The sequence below is a fragment of the Nannobrachium achirus genome (genome assembly GCF_963921795.1).
Source record: "Nannobrachium achirus genome assembly, chromosome: 11".
NCBI classification, from domain to species: domain Eukaryota; kingdom Metazoa; phylum Chordata; class Actinopteri; order Myctophiformes; family Myctophidae; genus Nannobrachium; species Nannobrachium achirus.
Window position 1 is genome coordinate 63,014,826 of NC_137820.1, and position 18,822 is coordinate 63,033,647.

At 42.8% G+C, this 18,822-nt stretch overlaps 2 protein-coding genes across 2 annotated transcripts in view; both read left to right on the forward strand.

Moving 5' to 3' along the window:
- LOC308293782 (G1/S-specific cyclin-D1-like) overlaps positions 1-17,835 on the forward strand; it is a gene marked incomplete at both ends in the record, with an annotated part of 63,588 nt that extends 45,753 nt beyond the window's left edge. The window contains 3 exons of the mRNA XM_080736410.1: positions 16,461-16,620; positions 16,731-16,879; positions 17,668-17,835. Of these exons, the coding sequence (XP_080592536.1) occupies positions 16,461-16,620; positions 16,731-16,879; positions 17,668-17,835 (477 nt within the window). The remainder of the gene's footprint in view (positions 1-16,460; positions 16,621-16,730; positions 16,880-17,667) is intronic.
- On the forward strand, positions 18-1,388 carry LOC308294610 (G1/S-specific cyclin-D1-like; the record flags this gene model as incomplete). Its single annotated transcript, XM_080737350.1, has 3 exons — positions 18-174; positions 285-433; positions 1,221-1,388. The coding sequence occupies 3 exons, from the start codon at positions 18-20 to the stop codon at positions 1,386-1,388; spliced, it is 474 nt and encodes a 157-aa protein (XP_080593476.1).
- Positions 17,836-18,822: the final 987 nt, after the last annotated feature.

Genomic DNA, 18,822 nt, shown 5'->3' on the forward strand with positions numbered 1-18,822 from the left:
ATTTCATTTCACAGCAAATGGAACTGATGGTTTTGAGTAAACTGAAGTGGGACTTGGCTGCAGTGACACCCCTTGACTTCATTGACCACTTCCTGTCCCAGCTGCAAATCAGGAAAGAGCACAGACCGATCCTGAGGAAGCACGCGCAGACGTTTGTGGCGTTATGTGCTACAGGTACTTTTTTGTTTGTTTGTTGTACTAATCCTTTTTTTTTACTATGTTCTTGTTTTCACTCTCTATTAAAACAGCACTTTATTAACCATATCTCTGGTTGTTATCCTCAGATGTTAAATTCATAGCCAACCCTCCCTCCATGGTTGCAGCAGGCAGTATGGCAGCTGCGGTAGAGGGCTTACAGCTTAGAATGGTGGGCAACACCATGACATCGCAGAAACTAACAGAGCGACTGGCACAGATCATCAGGAGTGATCCGGTAGGTAGATTTATACATCCATCCATTCTTTTACTCTCAGGGGCCTTTTCCGCCGGCAAAGAACCGGTTCTGGTTCTTTCTCCCATCTATGGGATGAACCAGAGGTGAGCTTTTTCACAGAGAACCGAGTTGGTTCCAAACCGTAAAAGTTGGTTCGGAACGGGAACCACAAAATCCTTGTTTTTTTCCAGTGAACCACCATCTGAACTGGGGGACAATGGCTCTGGTTCAATCTGGTGGAAACGCCGGTTTGCAAGAACGAACCAAGGTACCAAGAAACATCGCATAGGCTGGAGAAAGAACCCTTTGGAAAAGGCCCCTCAGTGTTTGCTGAATATTCATCAAATACATGGCAGTGTTTGAGGAATTCGGATGTGTGTGATTTTTGCAATTGAAGCTTTTTATTCCTGTATAGTACAACTGATTGATATGATTTGATTTCAATTTTTATTACTACAGCATACATCACACAATAATAATACAAATATGTGTTACATCATATGGATCAAATACATTTCCACTCACTCTTTCACACCCCACACCCACACACACTACTAGGCCTATCGCACCCTTAGGATGCCCATAGTGGACTATGCATGGCAGGGGCGTCCTCCTCCCTGAGCCATGCCTACTAGACCTGGCCGCATACCAAAACATATTTATTTTTTTGGCCGTGTGGCCAATATATTTCCCACATGCATGAGAACCCAACTCAGCCAAACCAAAGACCACAGCCACTTGGTATCTGAATTAAAGTGCCTGTCTGTTTGTCTCTCCATGTCTTTAGGATTGTCTCAGGGCGTGCCAGGAACAAATTGAGTCGCTGTTGGAAACTAGTCTCCGGCAAGCGCAGCAACAGCCACACACTGTAACCACAGAGACCAAGAGCATCGGAGATGCGGAGGGCCTTGACCTCTCGACCACACCCACTGATGTCCGGGACGTCAATATCTGAGCAGAGACCTGGACTGTGTCTCAGAGTTGCTCTCTGAGGGTAGAGTAAGGGTAGAAGAGCTTGGACTGATTACATGGATGGTATACCTCTTTAGGCACTGTATACCTACCTACAAACACAGACATACACACAATCACGTGTTTGTACATGTGCGTTTGTGTTATGGGACATTCATAGAGTTAAGATGACGCAGGGAGCAGTCCTCTGCCTGTCTTTAATCAATCAGAGAGTGGACGAACAAAACTGGAAACGAGGAAACAGATTTGTCTGCCAATTATCTTCCATTCTTTCAGATTGGAATGACATTTTTGAGCGAGATTTAGTGAGAGAGACCGTGTGAGTAAATAAAGCGGTGGAGTGGATACAAACTTCTGACGTTCAGGAAGTTCAATAATCGTGGGACCAGTGCTGGGAGACATTCTCTCATAACTTGGGACTGTTTTTGAGCATTTTAACAGAATTCAAGAACTGTTTTCTGAAGAAAGAGCTGAAACTAAAAGATGAGTTTAAACTGGGTTTTACCTGCTGTTTAGATACGGTCTACCTACCCTGCCTTTGTTGTAGGTTGTACATAGCTATGAGTGTTTGAAGACATTAGAAGACAATACAACTACCTTTTGGAGCAGACATAATGCTAGTGTGGCCCAAAAGTATGAATTCACCTTTTTAAGGTATTATCCCATTTGTTTCTGACAATGTCAAAGAATATTACTGTGTCACAATGTCTCCCTCCGCCTCGCAGCCATTTTGATCCATACTAGATTTGAATTCACTCAACAATTATGGCGGAAGAGAAGACAAATCAATTAATTGAAGAATTACTGTGCCACATTTGGGAGTCTGTCGTTTGACTGAAACAAAGTGACCACCCTCTCTGGAGAGCTCAGGTGTCAACAGCATTTAGTAGAACGGGTACACATTATTGTGTATCATTATTCTATGCTTTAACTATTGAAAAATAGCAGATATACAAGCTCACAGCGCGGCACCGAGTGCCGCGCTGCGAGCTTGTAGATCTGCTATTTTTTTTAAATCATGAAAATTTGAATTTTGACCTGATTCTATAAGTGTCTTTTGAATCCTTCTAAGATTCTTTTGAAAAAATCAATGTTTCTACGTCAGCAATCTGGCCAGCCATCGTCAAAGAAAAGGTCATTTTCACTTTAACTGGAGCTCAGTTAGTCTGTTCTTGAGAGACAGTGGTTCTCAAACCTTTTCATGCGAAGGACCCCCAAAATGATATTTATTTGGCCACGGACCCGCATCTCAAAATATTTAGTTCCAGGCAGGGACCACCCAGAAGCTAAATTTGAGTTACAAACGTTCGCTTTGAAAATACATATATTCAAAGATTTGCACACATTTTCATGACTTTTTCAAAAATTGCAGATCTAGAAGCTCGCAGCGCGGCACTCGGTGCCGCGCTGTGAGCTTGTATATCTGCTATTTTTCACTGGTTAAAGCATTCAATAATTCTAGGCCTAAATGGGTTAATGGAATGCAGAGTTGTGATTCTGGTCTGCAACAGAACTGATAGACTTCTGTATGGTTTCAAATGCAGAAAGGAGCCCATAGAATTGTTCATTTAATGGTGGTCATGATTCTGTGGTTTTAAGTATGGTTGAGGAAGGGGGAAATACTTGTAGTTCTGTCTTCCTAAACACCATAAACAACTTGCCTCTTTCAAAAGAAATCTGTCTATATCTGATAAATCACTTTGTCAGGAATGAAGAAAAACAGCCTCATTAATCGACTGACGTCTAAGCTTCTTAGCTTTATACAATGGGCTTTGGTCAGATTTTGTAGGCCCTTGAGTTATGAAGAATCTAACTGCCTAAAGGACAATGAAACGGAAAACACCAAAAAAAATCCTTTCTACAAAATAGCAACATGTGCCATTGAAAAACATGGGGAAATTGATACATAGGCCTAAAAAAAATTGTCCTGTGATGCAATAAAAGAAAGGGCTAGCAAAACCTTAAGTTGTGCTCAGTGAAGTGGTGGGAAAGGGTCAGGAGAAGAAACAGTCTTGTAGAGATGTGAGACGAGCTACAGAATCAAGTCATGGATCACTTGACTGCCACAGTCTGAAATGATAAGCTGCTTGTGAGTCCTCAGCTAATTTAAACATTATTCTTCAGCGAGAAACACAGTCATACAACAATGTATAAATTAGGCTTCAGACTGACACCGTTTCATGAAGGTATACTGTGACATCTTGAATTTTATTTGCTTTTTTCTTACTTGATTTAGCATTTTTAATATTGTGTGGATGCAATTTCTAGATGATGTGACATTTACATCAAGCAAAAAGAAGCTATCACATGCAGCCTTGACCAACGCCACGTGTCAGCGATGAGTTAGGTCGGGGGTCAGCAACCCGTGGCTCTAGAGCCGCATGCGGCTCTTTAGCGCCACCCTAGTGGCTCCCTGGAGCTTTCTCAGAGATGTATGAAAATGGAAAAAAGATTTTTTTTATCATCACTTTGGGGCAGAAACCTTGTTATCTCCAAGTTTCAAATTTGTATGTTTTTTTTTTTTCGCAAAGTAAAGCCCTGCTTCATCATACAAGACTGACGCACAAAAGTAGTGAAAACAGCAGATCTACAAGCACACAACGCCTCGCGGTGCGAGGCGTTGTGTGCTTGTAGATCGGCTGTTTTCACTAGTTTAGTTCATTTTTGTAAATGATAAATACAAAACGAAGTTTTGGACAGACAAGGTTTCCACCCAACAACGACGATATTTAAGGCTTTTATAATTTTTTGCGGCTCCAGACAGATTTGTTTTGGGTGTTTTTGGTCCAATATGGCTCTTTCAACATTTTGGGTTGCCAACCCCTGAGTTAGGTGCAAGAGTAAAGATAATGGGATGTTTTTTCTCCAGTTAACTTACCTGTATCTATTCCCACACATTGCATGTGTGATAAAAAAAAAAAGGCTATACCAAGTTGCCAATCCCTTTAAGAAAAGTCTGCTTCTTTTCTCAACGTGTTTGCTGCTATATCGTGGATTAATTTGTTTTATAAAGATACTGCCAATATAATCCCATGTTCTAGGGTTTAATTTTCTCATAGAAAATGTTAATGTTTTTTATTGGCATTGTGATATTGTTTTTATATTATATAACGTGATGCTGCAATTTCTGTTCTAAAACAAAGTGGAGAAAAAAATGTTAATAGATTTATGGGTTGATAAATACTTGTTATACCTCATTGTTCCATGCTGTGTGACTAGGCCTCATTAAAGCCTCGTTTTGGTCATTATGACTTGTCATCATGAGACATTTTTTACCCAATACCCACCCATTTATCCATTTGTAACAGTGTACAAATGTAGCCAAATTGTCACATGTGTACTCTTGTACACTTCCAGGTACGTAAAATTGCTCACAATTGCCGTTTACGTTCCAATCCTCCATAGCCGACTGTGACAAAATAACGGTCAATGTTTTTGTGCCCCGATACAGTAGCTGTGGTGCAGTGTTGTAGGCTGGAGAGACAACAATTGTTCAGTTAACCACATGAACCGTAGCATCCTCTACTCCAGTGGTCCTCAACCTTTTCAGGCCGCGACCCCCAAAATAATCATGTTTGAACTGGGGACCCCCCCACCCCACCCTAACGAGCACTAAGAGTTGAACTTGAGACATTACATTTTGTACAACACGGTTCTATTGTGAAAATAGCAGATCTACATGCTCACAACGCCTCGCGCTGCGAGGTGTTGTGAGCATGTAGATCGGCTATTTTCACAATTTCTGCCTCTAATATTGGACAATTTGGCCAATGTTTAATTTGTCATTTTAGCGGTATTACAAAGTCCTTCATTTGTCACTTTAGAAATGTGTAGATATGCACTATACACTTACATTTTATGTTGGTTTGTTTACTGTTGAGAGAGAAAACAATGTTGCTCATTAAGTTAATCATCTGGGGACCCTCCAAAATAATTTGGGGACCCCCCCTAGGGGTCCCGACCCACAGGTTGAGAACCACTGCTCTACTCAACCCCAGTTCTTGAGACAGTGCAGAACTCCTGGTCAAATATTAGGCTACTCAACGGCCAATCTTGGAACCCATTCACTAATAATAATACAATAGAAATAGGACCCAACTGGACCCAGCTACTTTGCCAAATGTTCACCCCCAGAATAGTGACACAACAATTCATGTACTGTAGTTCATGACGTGATTATAATGAGGACAGAGGCCTATCGGGGGGAATATACTGCTCAAAGAACTTAAGGGAACAAAATGTTCCCTTAATTTATCTGAGTAGTATATTGTAGTACTGCTCAAAGAATTAAGGGAACATTTTGTTCCCTTAAATTCTTTGAGCAGTATACAAAATAAAATACATTTTCACTAGTCTGTCAAGAACGAGCTTTCCATGATTAGATATGTCATGCAGATCTGATTTGACTGGAGACAAATATTTCTGTTCTTATTATGGAGCTACATGGAAACAAAACAAATGAAAACTCTAAGAGACCAGAGCTAGTTTGTTAGAAAACAACTCAAAACAGCCTTTATTTTCCACTATGGATTACGGTATACACATAAAACTGAAGAGCAACAATGTAAACACTACTGGCATTTGAATTCAATACAAAACAGTGTCTCCCCCCCCTCTCCCATTTCCCTCAACATTCAGCTTCAGTAGTACAGCTACAGAAGCCTGACAGGGGGCATCATTAACTCCCATCTTCATCAGATAAAACAGAATTAAGCAGCTTTTTAGTAATGCAAACTTTATTTACATCAAAAATAAAAACAAGCATTTACTTCATGCCATGCTCTTGAGAACAGAATGTGGTGAATTTCCTTCGGTTGGCAACAGGGCCATACAGAGACAAGAGTTTGGTCATTTCAGATTCCAGTGGCGATCAGTACTCTTACAGATTAACTAGTGATATTCTGGGTCCTCCGTCCGTCCCCCCTCACACCTGATGAATTCAAGGAGCCAATAGTTTTGTTCTAGAGCAGAGAAGTCCACAGCACGGTCAACACAACCCGCCCAAAATGATTAATCTATGGCTCCAGTCCACACATCCTGACCAAAACTATCCAATTAAGGCTCTGCTTAGTCTGAAGTTCCTGAATGCGACCCAACAGAGGGTAGATGAGAGATGACCTAAATCCTGATTGGCTGCCTGAAACCACTAAAAAACTAAAATGGGCTGCTGTGCAATTCCTGCGCCCAATGTAATTTAATTCAACAGTGTGCTTCCCGCGAGCAACATAAAATGGCCCATCTTCGATGCACTGCAATGGGGACCACGGACAACATATTCAGACTGTCGGCAAAAGGAGAGATAAATTTGTCACCTGGGGAGAAGTTTAGATATGCGAGTGAGCTGATGTGTTGCGTTGGTTTAGCGTCAGTGCCAGTGTGACTGAGGGAAGCTGGGGACCCTGTACGGTAGTTAACTCAGCATGAATTTAAACATGTCTCAACCTTCATCATTGTCCATTCCAAGTGCATTAGTTGCTACAGTAATTCTTAATAAAAGTTAACACAGAGCAAATGACTTCAACCGTAGTTCCGATTTCTCTCACACCTGGTTTACAACAGTCCACGTGGAATTTGAACCCTGCATTAATCCAGCCAATAGAAGCTCAGCTGTGCCGGAAAGACGCATAATGGTGTAGACCACATGGTGGACACATCCTACTGCTAATTTCTATACCCCTCTGGTGCAACAGCGACACATCTTTGTATGCTGCTAATTATCACGTAACTCCATTCAAACAAGGAAATCGGTTAGAATTCCGATATTCTTCCAACATTTGAGAACTTCTAATGCTTGGAGGAGCCAGCTCAATGACCTGTCAATACCATGACAGATAAAACGGAATACAAAAGAACAAACAAAAAACAAACGTGGATATAAAAACAAACCAAAGCAAAGGAATGAATAACAAAATGAGTCTATGACAGTGTTCAGTCACAAGGGGGAGCCATAGTTAACCTAAAACCAAGTTGTCAGGCACAACCATGAGGACTGCATTTCCAAACCATCTGATTTCTAACTATTAACGGGTACACACATACGTACAAACATACATATATACATAGACAAACACCCGACTGCCTCATGGCTGCCTAAACATGGGCAAATCAGATTCCAACATGGTTCCGGAACTCTTGAGAGAACCACAAGAACATCAGATGTGGACCAAAGGGTCCGCGCTCGGCTTGACTATGGAAATGCAACCTCTAAAAAGCGTTTCTTTATGGCTAAGTGGTTAGCAACCTCGAGTATATACAAATATATTGTGCCACGTACGATAATTAACGGATAAAGAAAACAACAAGATAGTCCACTTCTCTTGTATAGCACAACGAGACACGCTTGCGTACGCTGTAGTGTAGTTTTTAGGATACAGGGCATTTCAGACCATGGGCTCCGTTCAATAAGATTAAACTGTAACAGAGCTCGGTAAAGAGGGAAAAAGTCGGTAAATAAAACTTCCAAGTATTATCCCTAGCAGATTCAGACTCATTCATGTCTTCTTTTTTTTTACCCTGCACCTTCCAAAATGTGAACGTCTGCCTGAGTTAACAGTTACTTTTCACATTTCAAAAACAATACAACATGAACATGATGTGGATATACTGAACTCGACTCGGCGTCGAGCTCGAGGAACACATTTAGTTTTGTGGTTGTAATAAGAGCTGAACCCGATACAGGCGTAGTGGGTGAGGAGGTTATGCGTGTCAGGCCAGGCATTTTGCGTTTCTTTTTGAGATTATAAATTGAAATGTATTATTGTTAAACACAGAGGAAGGAAGGGGTTGGTGTTGTTACGGTTCAAGTGCATTTTTTGTTCCTCTTCTTCTTCTTCCTACTAGCAGAATATGAGTGCAAACACAGGAATTCCAAAAAAACTAAAACAAATCCTGTGTTTGGTTTTTCTAACACCAGGTTTTAGGAGGAATTCGTTTGAGATGTCAGGGTGCACTCGAGTTCCCCTACGCCAGTGTTTCTCAAAGTGGATTCCAGGGACTCTGTGGGTTCTCTCTTGCCCCAAAAATCTTTATTTAGCCTATAATTTCTCTGTGACAAAACCATCTCACAATTCTTTCTTTCTTTCTTTCTGTCTTTCTTTCTTTCTTTCTTTTAATATACTAAATCTATCTGCCTGCAGTGAAGAGAGCAGTGTGCTGTTCTTCCCTAAGCGCTACACCAGCCACAGCAGCCTTCACTACCACCCCAAAGACAAGCAGCTGTATGCCTGGGACGATGGATACCAGACCATATACAAACTGGAAACACGTACCAAGGACCCAGTCACTGCTGCATCTGGTTAATTAAAACTCTCTGTGTTTTACGTTCATTGGACATTATGCAATATTCTGTAAATTACTTTGACAAAAGAAAAACACTGTTAAATAATCTATGGTCAAATTATGTGATCATTTGGTGGTATACTAGTTACAGCCTTTATGATAGAAGGATTGAATCACACCCGACCAAAGGCACAGATATATCCAAAAATGCAATGTAAACAACACCACAATAAAGTGCATTGAAATCTTAAATGTGTTGCGTATTGAAATGTTATGCTCCAAATGTCCACTAGACGACACCAGCACACTGGAGACATTTTCAGAAATGGAAAAATTCCAGAGAATAATACGAAACCATTGTTTCCCAATAGACCATATTCACACCGCGGCCATCTTGGATCACATGACTTCCTGGGGTAGCAGCCTGCACAAGCCTGCATTACAAACCATTGTGAACAATGGAGCGATGGTCCCAAAATATGAGTTCTGTTCAACCAATTTATTTTTACAAAATTGATAAATGGGCAGATGACAACATCATCATCATCCCCAAAATGATTAAATAGAAGGGTGAACAATGTGATATTGTTAATATCACATTAACCCTCATTTGATTTTGTTGTGTAATTGTATTTGTTACTTTTATTCGTAAATAGTCTTATTTGCTCATTTAAACACCCATATACTGACATATACTGCATGGGCCAGGTGGGGACTAAGCATGCAGCTATGGCTTCTGACCGAATACAATATCTAACAAACTTTGGAGAGGCAAAGACCTTGACAGAACAAGACACAGCATTGGTAGCAGAGAAGTACAACTGCTGAGACCAACAAGGCACCTTTCTAGTGCATGTCTTGCTACCTGCTTGCAACAGCCAAGGAACCTGAGGAAAGACTAGAACCAATGGAACATGGATGGATGCAAGGAACACTTCGACTCTCGAGGATATGGCTGCCTTGCTGATGGATAAATGGTAAATGGTAAATGGTGCATTTATATAGCGCTTTTATCCAAAGCGCTTTACAGAAATTGTGCATTACATTCACCCACACATTCATACACCAGTGGCGGAGGAAACCACAAAAATAAACCAAAAATAGCACACCTACAAGCTCACGGCGCGGCACCGAGTGCTCCGAGAGCGAGATGCACCGCATACATTTCCAAACCATGCACCGCCCCCAATTTTTTTAAGTCCACTAAGCTCCTCCCCTTCATTTACATACGGTCGTCTGCTTTTCTTACGCGCTGGGAAACCTACCTTAACGCCCTCATTAGCATAATGTATGCGAGCATAATGTATGCGCACCACGCCCACACGCATTTCCAAACCACGCCCCGCCCCCAATTTGCATATGTCGACTAAGCTCCTCCCCTTCATTTACATACGGCCGCCTGCATTTTTTACGCGCTGGGAAATGCCACTTAACAGCCTCATTAGCATAATTTATGCGGACCACGCCCACACGCATTTCCAAACCATGCACCGCCCCCAATTTTTTTAAGTCCACTAAGCTCCTCCCCTTCATTTACATACGGTCGTCTGCTTTTCTTACGCGCTGGGAAACCTACCTTAACGCCCTCATTAGCATAATGTATGCGAGCATAATGTATGCGCACCACGCCCACACGCATTTCCAAACCACGCCCCGCCCCCAATTTGCATATGTCGACTAAGCTCCTCCCCTTCATTTACATACGGCCGCCTGCATTTTTTACGCGCTGGGAAATGCCACTTAACAGCCTCATTAGCATAATTTATGCGGACCACGCCCACACGCATTTCCAAACCATGCACCGCCCCCAATTTTTTTAAGTCCACTAAGCTCCTCCCCTTCATTTACATACGGTCGTCTGCTTTTCTTACGCGCTGGGAAACCTACCTTAACGCCCTCATTAGCATAATGTATGCGAGCATAATGTATGCGCACCACGCCCACACGCATTTCCAAACCACGCCCCGCCCCCAATTTGCATATGTCGACTAAGCTCCTCCCCTTCATTTACATACGGCCGCCTGCATTTTTTACGCGCTGGGAAATGCCACTTAACAGCCTCATTAGCATAATTTATGCGGACCACACCCACACGCATTTCCAAACCATGCACCGCCCCCAATTTTTTTAAGTCCACTAAGCTCCTCCCCTTCATTTACATACGGTCGTCTGCTTTTCTTACGCGCTGGGAAACCTACCTTAACGCCCTCATTAGCATAATGTATGCGAGCATAATGTATGCGCACCACGCCCACACGCATTTCCAAACCACGCCCCGCCCCCAATTTGCATATGTCGACTAAGCTCCTCCCCTTCATTTACATACGGCCGCCTGCATTTTTTACGCGCTGGGAAATGCCACTTAACAGCCTCATTAGCATAATTTATGCGGACCACGCCCACACGCATTTCCAAACCATGCACCGCCCCCAATTTTTTTAAGTCCACTAAGCTCCTCCCCTTCATTTACATACGGTCGTCTGCTTTTCTTACGCGCTGGGAAACCTACCTTAACGCCCTCATTAGCATAATGTATGCGAGCATAATGTATGCGCACCACGCCCACACGCATTTCCAAACCACGCCCCGCCCCCAATTTGCATATGTCGACTAAGCTCCTCCCCTTCATTTACATACGGCCGCCTGCATTTTTTACGCGCTGGGAAATGCCACTTAACAGCCTCATTAGCATAATTTATGCGGACCACGCCCACACGCATTTCCAAACCATGCACCGCCCCCAATTTTTTTAAGTCCACTAAGCTCCTCCCCTTCATTTACATACGGTCGTCTGCTTTTCTTACGCGCTGGGAAACCTACCTTAACGCCCTCATTTGCATAATGTATGCGCACCACGCCCACACGCATTTCCAAACCATGCCCCCGAGCTCATTAACATAATAAACGCAGACCTTTTTTTTTTGTGCTCATTAACATAATTAACGCAGACCACGCCCCTCATTAACATAATTAATGCAGACCATGCCCCCAACCTCATTAGCATAATTAACGCAGACCACACCCCTCATTGACATATTTAACGCATACCACCTTTTTTCTTTTTTTTTGCTCATCTATCTATAAATGCGAGAAGTCTCTGCGTGTGTGTCTGTCTGTCTGTCTGTCTGTCTGTCTGTCTGTCTGTGTGTGTGTGTGTCTGTAATCCGTGTATCTCGAGAACCGTTCGTCCCACCGGCTTCAGATTCGGCACGCGCGTTCCCCGCCGCGGCACGGAGTGCAGTGCCGGGTCTCGACCCGACCCGACGCGCGGTTTTCCCGAACCGGCGCGAAACGTTCGGAATATCCTTATGCGGGGTTGATTGTTGACATCAGGCTGTTCCGGAGGAAATCGGCGAAAGCTCTGACTCATTGTGACATCACTTCATAAAAGGCTCTGACATCACGTACGCCACATGAGTCAACAAAAAATCTCTGTGAGTGTGTATGTATGTATGTAATCCGCGTATCTCGAGAACCGTTCGTCCCACGGGCACGCGCGTTCTCCATATATGGGCATAAAATGAATGCCCCCATATATGGGCATAAAATGGATTGCAGACAGACAGATACACGCGCGTTCTCCATATATGGGCATAAAATGAATGCCCCCATATATGGGCATAAAATGGATTGCAGACAGACAGATACAGATATCTCCATATATGGACATAAATGGACAGAGGCAAACAGATGGTCAAAGATCTCCATATATGGGCATAAAATGGACGCAGACAGACAGATACAGATATCTCCATATATGGGCATAAATGGACACAGGCAAACAGATGTTCAAAACGGGTCCTATGACAACAGGTATAATGAGGTTTGCATTAAAGGGGGAACCGGCACTGTGTCTGCAACACAGTTGGAGGCACAGACAGATACTCCATATATGGGCATAAAATGGACGCAGATAGACAGATATCTCCATATATGGGCATAAAATGGACCCAGAACTATAACTGCAGTGATCTCCATATATGGACATAAAATGGACGCCGACAGACAGACAGACAGATACAGATATCTCCATATATGGGCATAAATGGACACAGGCAGACAGATGGTCAAAACGGGTCCTATGAAAACAGGTATAATGGGGTTTGCATTAAAGGGCGGGGCATTCATTCCCTATTTACATTGTTCCGAGTTGGCCAGGTCGCCGACTAGACGCTGGGCCGCCCGAAGACAGCTTCTAGTTAACATAATTAACGCAGACCACGCCCCTCATTAACATAATTAATGCAGACCACGCCCCCAACCTCATTAGCATAATTAACGCAGACCACACCCCTCATTAACATAATTAACGCAGACCCCTCATTAACATAATTAACGCAGACCACTACTTTTTTCTAGCCTCATTTACATAATAATCAGGCTCGCCCCCCCGCACGCGATGACACCCTCGGGGATCCCCGCTATTTAATTATTTATTTATTTATTTATTTATTCATTTATTTATTTATGAATGAATGAATGAATGAATGAATGAAAGAAAGAAAGAGGAGACAATTAATTAATTAATTAAAGAATCAGTAGCCTACGCCGTCGGGGGAAAGTTAGTTGTACCAGTGAGCCCAGCCAATGCAGGGGGCGGGGCCATAATTAATTAATTAATTAATTAAGTAATTAATTAAAGAATCCGTACGCAGTCGGGGGAAAGTTAGTTGTACCAGTGAGCCCAGCCAATGCCGGGGCCAATGTGTCCTTTCGGCCTGGTGCAGACAGGGAAATAATTAATTAAATGAATCAATTAATTAATTAATTAATTAAATAAATAATGTCAAATGTTGCAATTCCAAACATTCAAACATAACCCGCTTTACTTCAGTCTATATTAGTAGCCTAGTATAGTAGTATTAAAATGTATTCCTTTTTTGTCCAACGTATTTAAGTTCATAAAGTTAACATGAGTAACTAAATGCATTTGACATTAAATCAAAATGTTACATTTAGGATTCCAAATCAAAAGAAGCAAAAATAGCCGATCTACAAGCGTGCTGCGACTCGGCCTCATGGTGGCACTAGAAGAGGAGGGCCATGGGTGAGAATCGATGGGTGGAGGGCAAGGACAGTGTGTGCCAAATTTGGCACGGATCGTGGCAGCGGTTGCAGAGATATGAGCAGGGCAAAAGTGTGACGGACAGACAGACAGCTGGTCGAGGTTTCGATAGTAACTTGTACCAGTGAACTGTACTGTCATGAAACTTGTCATAAAGTCTTCAATCAATCACTCGATAAAGGGATCAATACTGCATTAGATAAATAACCACCATTTACCCAAAACAGCTGATCCACAAGCCCACATGCAGCCTTGTAGATCGGCTGTTTTTATTGTTTTATTTTTTAAATTGTTTCCCCCTGACTTAGTCTTTTCTAGGATCACCTTTTAGTTGAGCTTGTACCAGTGAACTGTACTGTCAATGACACTGTATACCTATGACAGTCCTATATCGATAATTAGTTCATTCGTGAATGACTTCCCTGTGGAAATAAGCCAAAAACATTACTGGGATCTCCTTTTAGTTGACCTTGTACCAGTGAACTGTACTGTCAATGACACTGTACCTATATGGTCCTATATCAATAATTCGTTCATTCATGAATGACTTCCCTGTGGAAATAAGCCAAAAACATTACTGGGATCTCCTTTTAGTTGACCTTGTACCAGTGAACTGTACTGTCATGAGACTCTGGCTGTTCCTATTTTAATTCATTGGATTTATCTATCTGTCTTTCTTTCTACACATGTATGCATTCACATTGCATTGAACGCATGCATCAGCCCAGCAGCTGTTTTTTTTTTTTTTCCCCCTCTTTCCAACCTCCAGGCAGACACGGCGTCTACCCAGCGTCTACCCCCCCCCCGGACAGCGTGCCCAGGCTGGGCGGCTTCGCCGCCCAGCCCCCCTCAACCCCCTGGAAGTGCGGTAGACTGCAAGCCTCTAGAACCTATCTGTAGGTCCCCATCAACAGACGGCGCTGTAGCCAAGGAATTCCCCCCCGACCAGGAAGTGCCTCTCTGTCTCTGTGTTTACACCACGAGAGGAGAGGAGAGGACAGGAGAGTGGCTCTGTCGTCTGTACGTCTTCACTCACACTGGTAAATATGTGACAGTAATCTTTGCTATAGAGTGTTTGTTCAGTAACAGTGTTAAACGGCTCTATATTGTGACAGGAATCATTCCCACCGAGTGTTTGTTCAGTAACAGTGTTACAGTGTGATATGAAAGAATCCACATGAGGGCAGTGTTTCCATTCTCAACTCACTGAGTTGAACAGAGGGCTGAACCCAATGCGACAACAAGTCCTATAATTTAGAAGGGAGTCACATCAATGTCAGCATTTAGTTTTTTCCTCTCTTTTTTACATTAGGGGAATGCTGCTTGTGCTGTATATTCATTTAGTTTCATTTAGTAAGTTTCAATCAAATAGCTCTCTCTATATTGTGACACGGTCCCTACTCCTTGAGCTTTTGGGCCTGTGGGTCACTGACTGTGTGTGTGTGTGCGTGCGCGTGTGTGTGTGTGTGTCATCTTGGTGGTGAATGATGGATGCGGGGGCTGGGGTTAGGTTTTAATTTAGGACGCATCATCAGTAGTGTTCCTCCAGGTCTTAGGGTGTTTCGGCCATTATACACTATACAAACTCGCCGGAGGCGGCCAGCTCAGGTTGATCAGTCCCCGAACTTGCGTCATTTCCAATTAGTCATGAGAGTATCGTTCATCTTATGGATGGCAGACTTCTCATGGGACTGTGCAAGGCAGGGGCGTCCTTGTCCCTGAGTCAAGCCTATAGGCTGACCGCATACCTCCTGGCTCCAGTTTAGGCATTTAGCAGAAGCTCCCAATCCAAAGCGACCCACAACAAGCAAAGCAATACATACATCAACCCAATAAGCAAGGCCATACAACAATCAATGTGATTAGTCATGAGAGTAGCGTACATCTTATGGATGGCTGACACTTCTCATGGGACTCAATCAACATCAATACATCAACTGCATAGAGATATCAATAGGCATTTAGCAGAAGCTCCCAATCCAAAGCGAACCACAACAAGCAAAGCAATACGTACATCAACCCAATAAGCACCTTCCACCCTACATGCCTCCCACTACTTGAGCTCTTCTCCTTTCATCTAATGCAGGGGTTCCCAAACTTATTGGTCTCAGGGCACCCCATAAATATATTTTTTAATCCGAGGCACCCCTACATTATAATTTTCACTCCTGGTCAGCACCTTATATTTATAGCATATCGTCATTGTCGGGTGGAAACCTTGTATGTCCAAAACCGTTCGTTTTGTATTTATCATCTATAAAATGTACTAAACTAGTTAAAACAGCAGATCTACAATGCGAGGCGTTGTGTGCTTGTAGATCGGCTGTTTTCACTATTTTTGTGCGACAGTCTTGTATGATGAAGCAGGGCTTGCTTTACTAAAAGACGCACACATTTGAAACTTGGAGATACGAGGTTTCTGCCCGACAGTGACGATATTTTAGTGATTATGTTGCGAGGAAAACGTTGAGATAATAACCATTTTGGTTAGAACTGACTGAAAATAACGTTGTACTTCAAGTTTAAAATGATACTAAATATTTTTTCAAGTGTCCAAATAGATTCCAAATATTATCAAATGATCTCGCGGCACCCCTGGACTGCCGTCACGGCACCCCGGGGTTCCCCGTCACCCACTTTGAAAACCCCTGATCTAATGCTTTCTATCCCTCATGTTCCGTCCCTGCTCTCTCCCTTCATTTCATTTCACAGCAAATGGAACTGATGGTTTTGAGTAAACTGAAGTGGGACTTGGCTTCCGTGACGCCCCTTGACTTCATTGACCACTTCCTGTCCCAGCTGCAAATCAGGAAAGAGCACAGACCAATCCTGAGGAAGCACGCGCAGACGTTTGTGGCGTTATGTGCTACAGGTACTTTTTTGTTTGTTTGTTGTACTAATCCTTTTTTTTTTACTATGTTCTTGTTTTCACTCTCTATTAAACAGCACTTTATTAACCATATCTCTGGTTGTTCTCCTCAGATGTTAAATTCATAGCCAACCCTCCCTCCATGGTTGCAGCAGGCAGTATGGCAGCTGCGGTAGAGGGCTTACAGCTTAGAATGGTGGGCAACACCATGACATCGCAGAAACTAACAGAGCGACTGGCACAGATCATCAGGAGTGATCCGGTAGGTAGATTTATACATCCATCCATTCTTTTACTCTCAGGGGCCTTTTCCGCCGGCAAAGAACCGGTTCTGGTTCTTTCTCCCATCTATGTGATGAACCAGAGGTGAGCTTTTTCACAGAGAACCGAGTTGGTTCCAAACCGTAAAAGTTGGTTCGGAACGGGAACCACAAAATCCTTGTTTTTTTCCAGTGAACCACCATCTGAACTGGGGGACAATGGCTCTGGTTCAATCTGGTGGAAACGCCGGTTTGCAAGAACGAACCAAGGTACCAAGAAACATCGCATAGGCTGGAGAAAGAACCCGGTGGAAAAGGCCCCTCAGTGTTTGCTGAATATTCATCAAATACATGGCAGTGTTTGAGGAATTCGGATGTGTGTGATTTTTGCAATTGAAGCTTTTTATTCCTGTATAGTACAACTGATTGATATGATTTGATTTCATTTTTTATTACTACAGCATACATCACACAATAATAATACAAATATGTGTTACATCATATGGATCAAATACATTTCCACTCACTCTTTCACACCCCCACACCCACACACACTACTAGGCCTATCGCACCCTTAGGATGCCCATAGTGGACTATGCATGGCAGGGGCGTCCTCCTCCCTGAGCCATGCCTACTAGACCTGGCCGCATACCAAAACATATTTATTTTTTTGGCCGTGTGGCCAATATATTTCCCACATGCATGAGAACCCAACTCAGCCAAACCAAAGACCACAGCCACTTGGTATCTGAATTAAAGTGCCTGTCTGTTTGTCTCTCCATGTCTTCAGGATTGTCTCAGGGCGTGTCAGGAACAAATTGAGTCGCTGTTGGAAACTAGTCTCCGGCAAGCGCAACAACAGCCACACACTGTGACCACAGAAACCAAGAGCATCGGAGATGCGGACGGGCTTGACCTGTCGACCACACCCACTGATGTCCGGGACGTCAATATCTGAGCAGAGACCTGGACTGTGTCTCAGAGTTGCTCTCTGAGGGTAGAGTAAGGGTAGAAGAGCTTGGACTGATTACATGGATGGTATACCTCTTTAGGCACTGTATACCTACCTACAAACACAGACATACACACAATCACGTGTTTGTACATGTGCGTTTGTGTTGTGGGACATTCATAGAGTTAAGATGACGCAGGGAGCAGTCCTCTGCCTGTCTTTAATCAATCAGAGAATGGACGAACAAAACTGGAAACGAGGAAACAGATTTGTCTGCCAATTATCTTCCATTCTTTCAGATTGGAATGACATTTTTGAGCGAGATTTAGTGAGAGAGACCGTGTGAGTAAATAAAGCGGTGGAGTGGATACAAACTTCTGACGTTCAGGAAGTTCAATAATCGTGGGACCAGTGCTGGGATACATTCTCTCATAACTTGGGACAGTTTTGGAGCATTTTAACAGAATTCTGAGCTGTTTTCTGAGGAAAGAGCTGAAACTAAAAGATGAGTTTAAACTGGGTTTTACCTGCTGTTTAGATACGGTCTACCTACCCTGCCTTTGTTGTAGGTTGTACATAGCTATGTATGAGTGTTTGAAGACATTAGAAGACAATACAACTACCTTTTGGAGCAGACATAATGCTATTGTGGCCCAAAAGTATGAATTCACCTTTTTAAGGTATTATCCCATTTGTTTCTGACAATGTCAAAGAATATTACTGTGTCACAATGTCTCCCTCCGCCTCGCAGCCATTTTGATCCATACTAGATTTGAATTCACTCAACAATTATGGTGGAAGAGAAGACAAATCAATTAATTGAAGAATTACTGTGCCACATTTGGGAGTCTGTCATTTGACTGAAACAAAATGACCACCCTCTCTGGAGAGCTCAGGTGTCAACAGCATTTAATAGAACGGGTACACATTATTGTGTATCATTATTCTATGCTTTAACTATTGAAAAATAGCAGATATACAAGCTCACAGCGC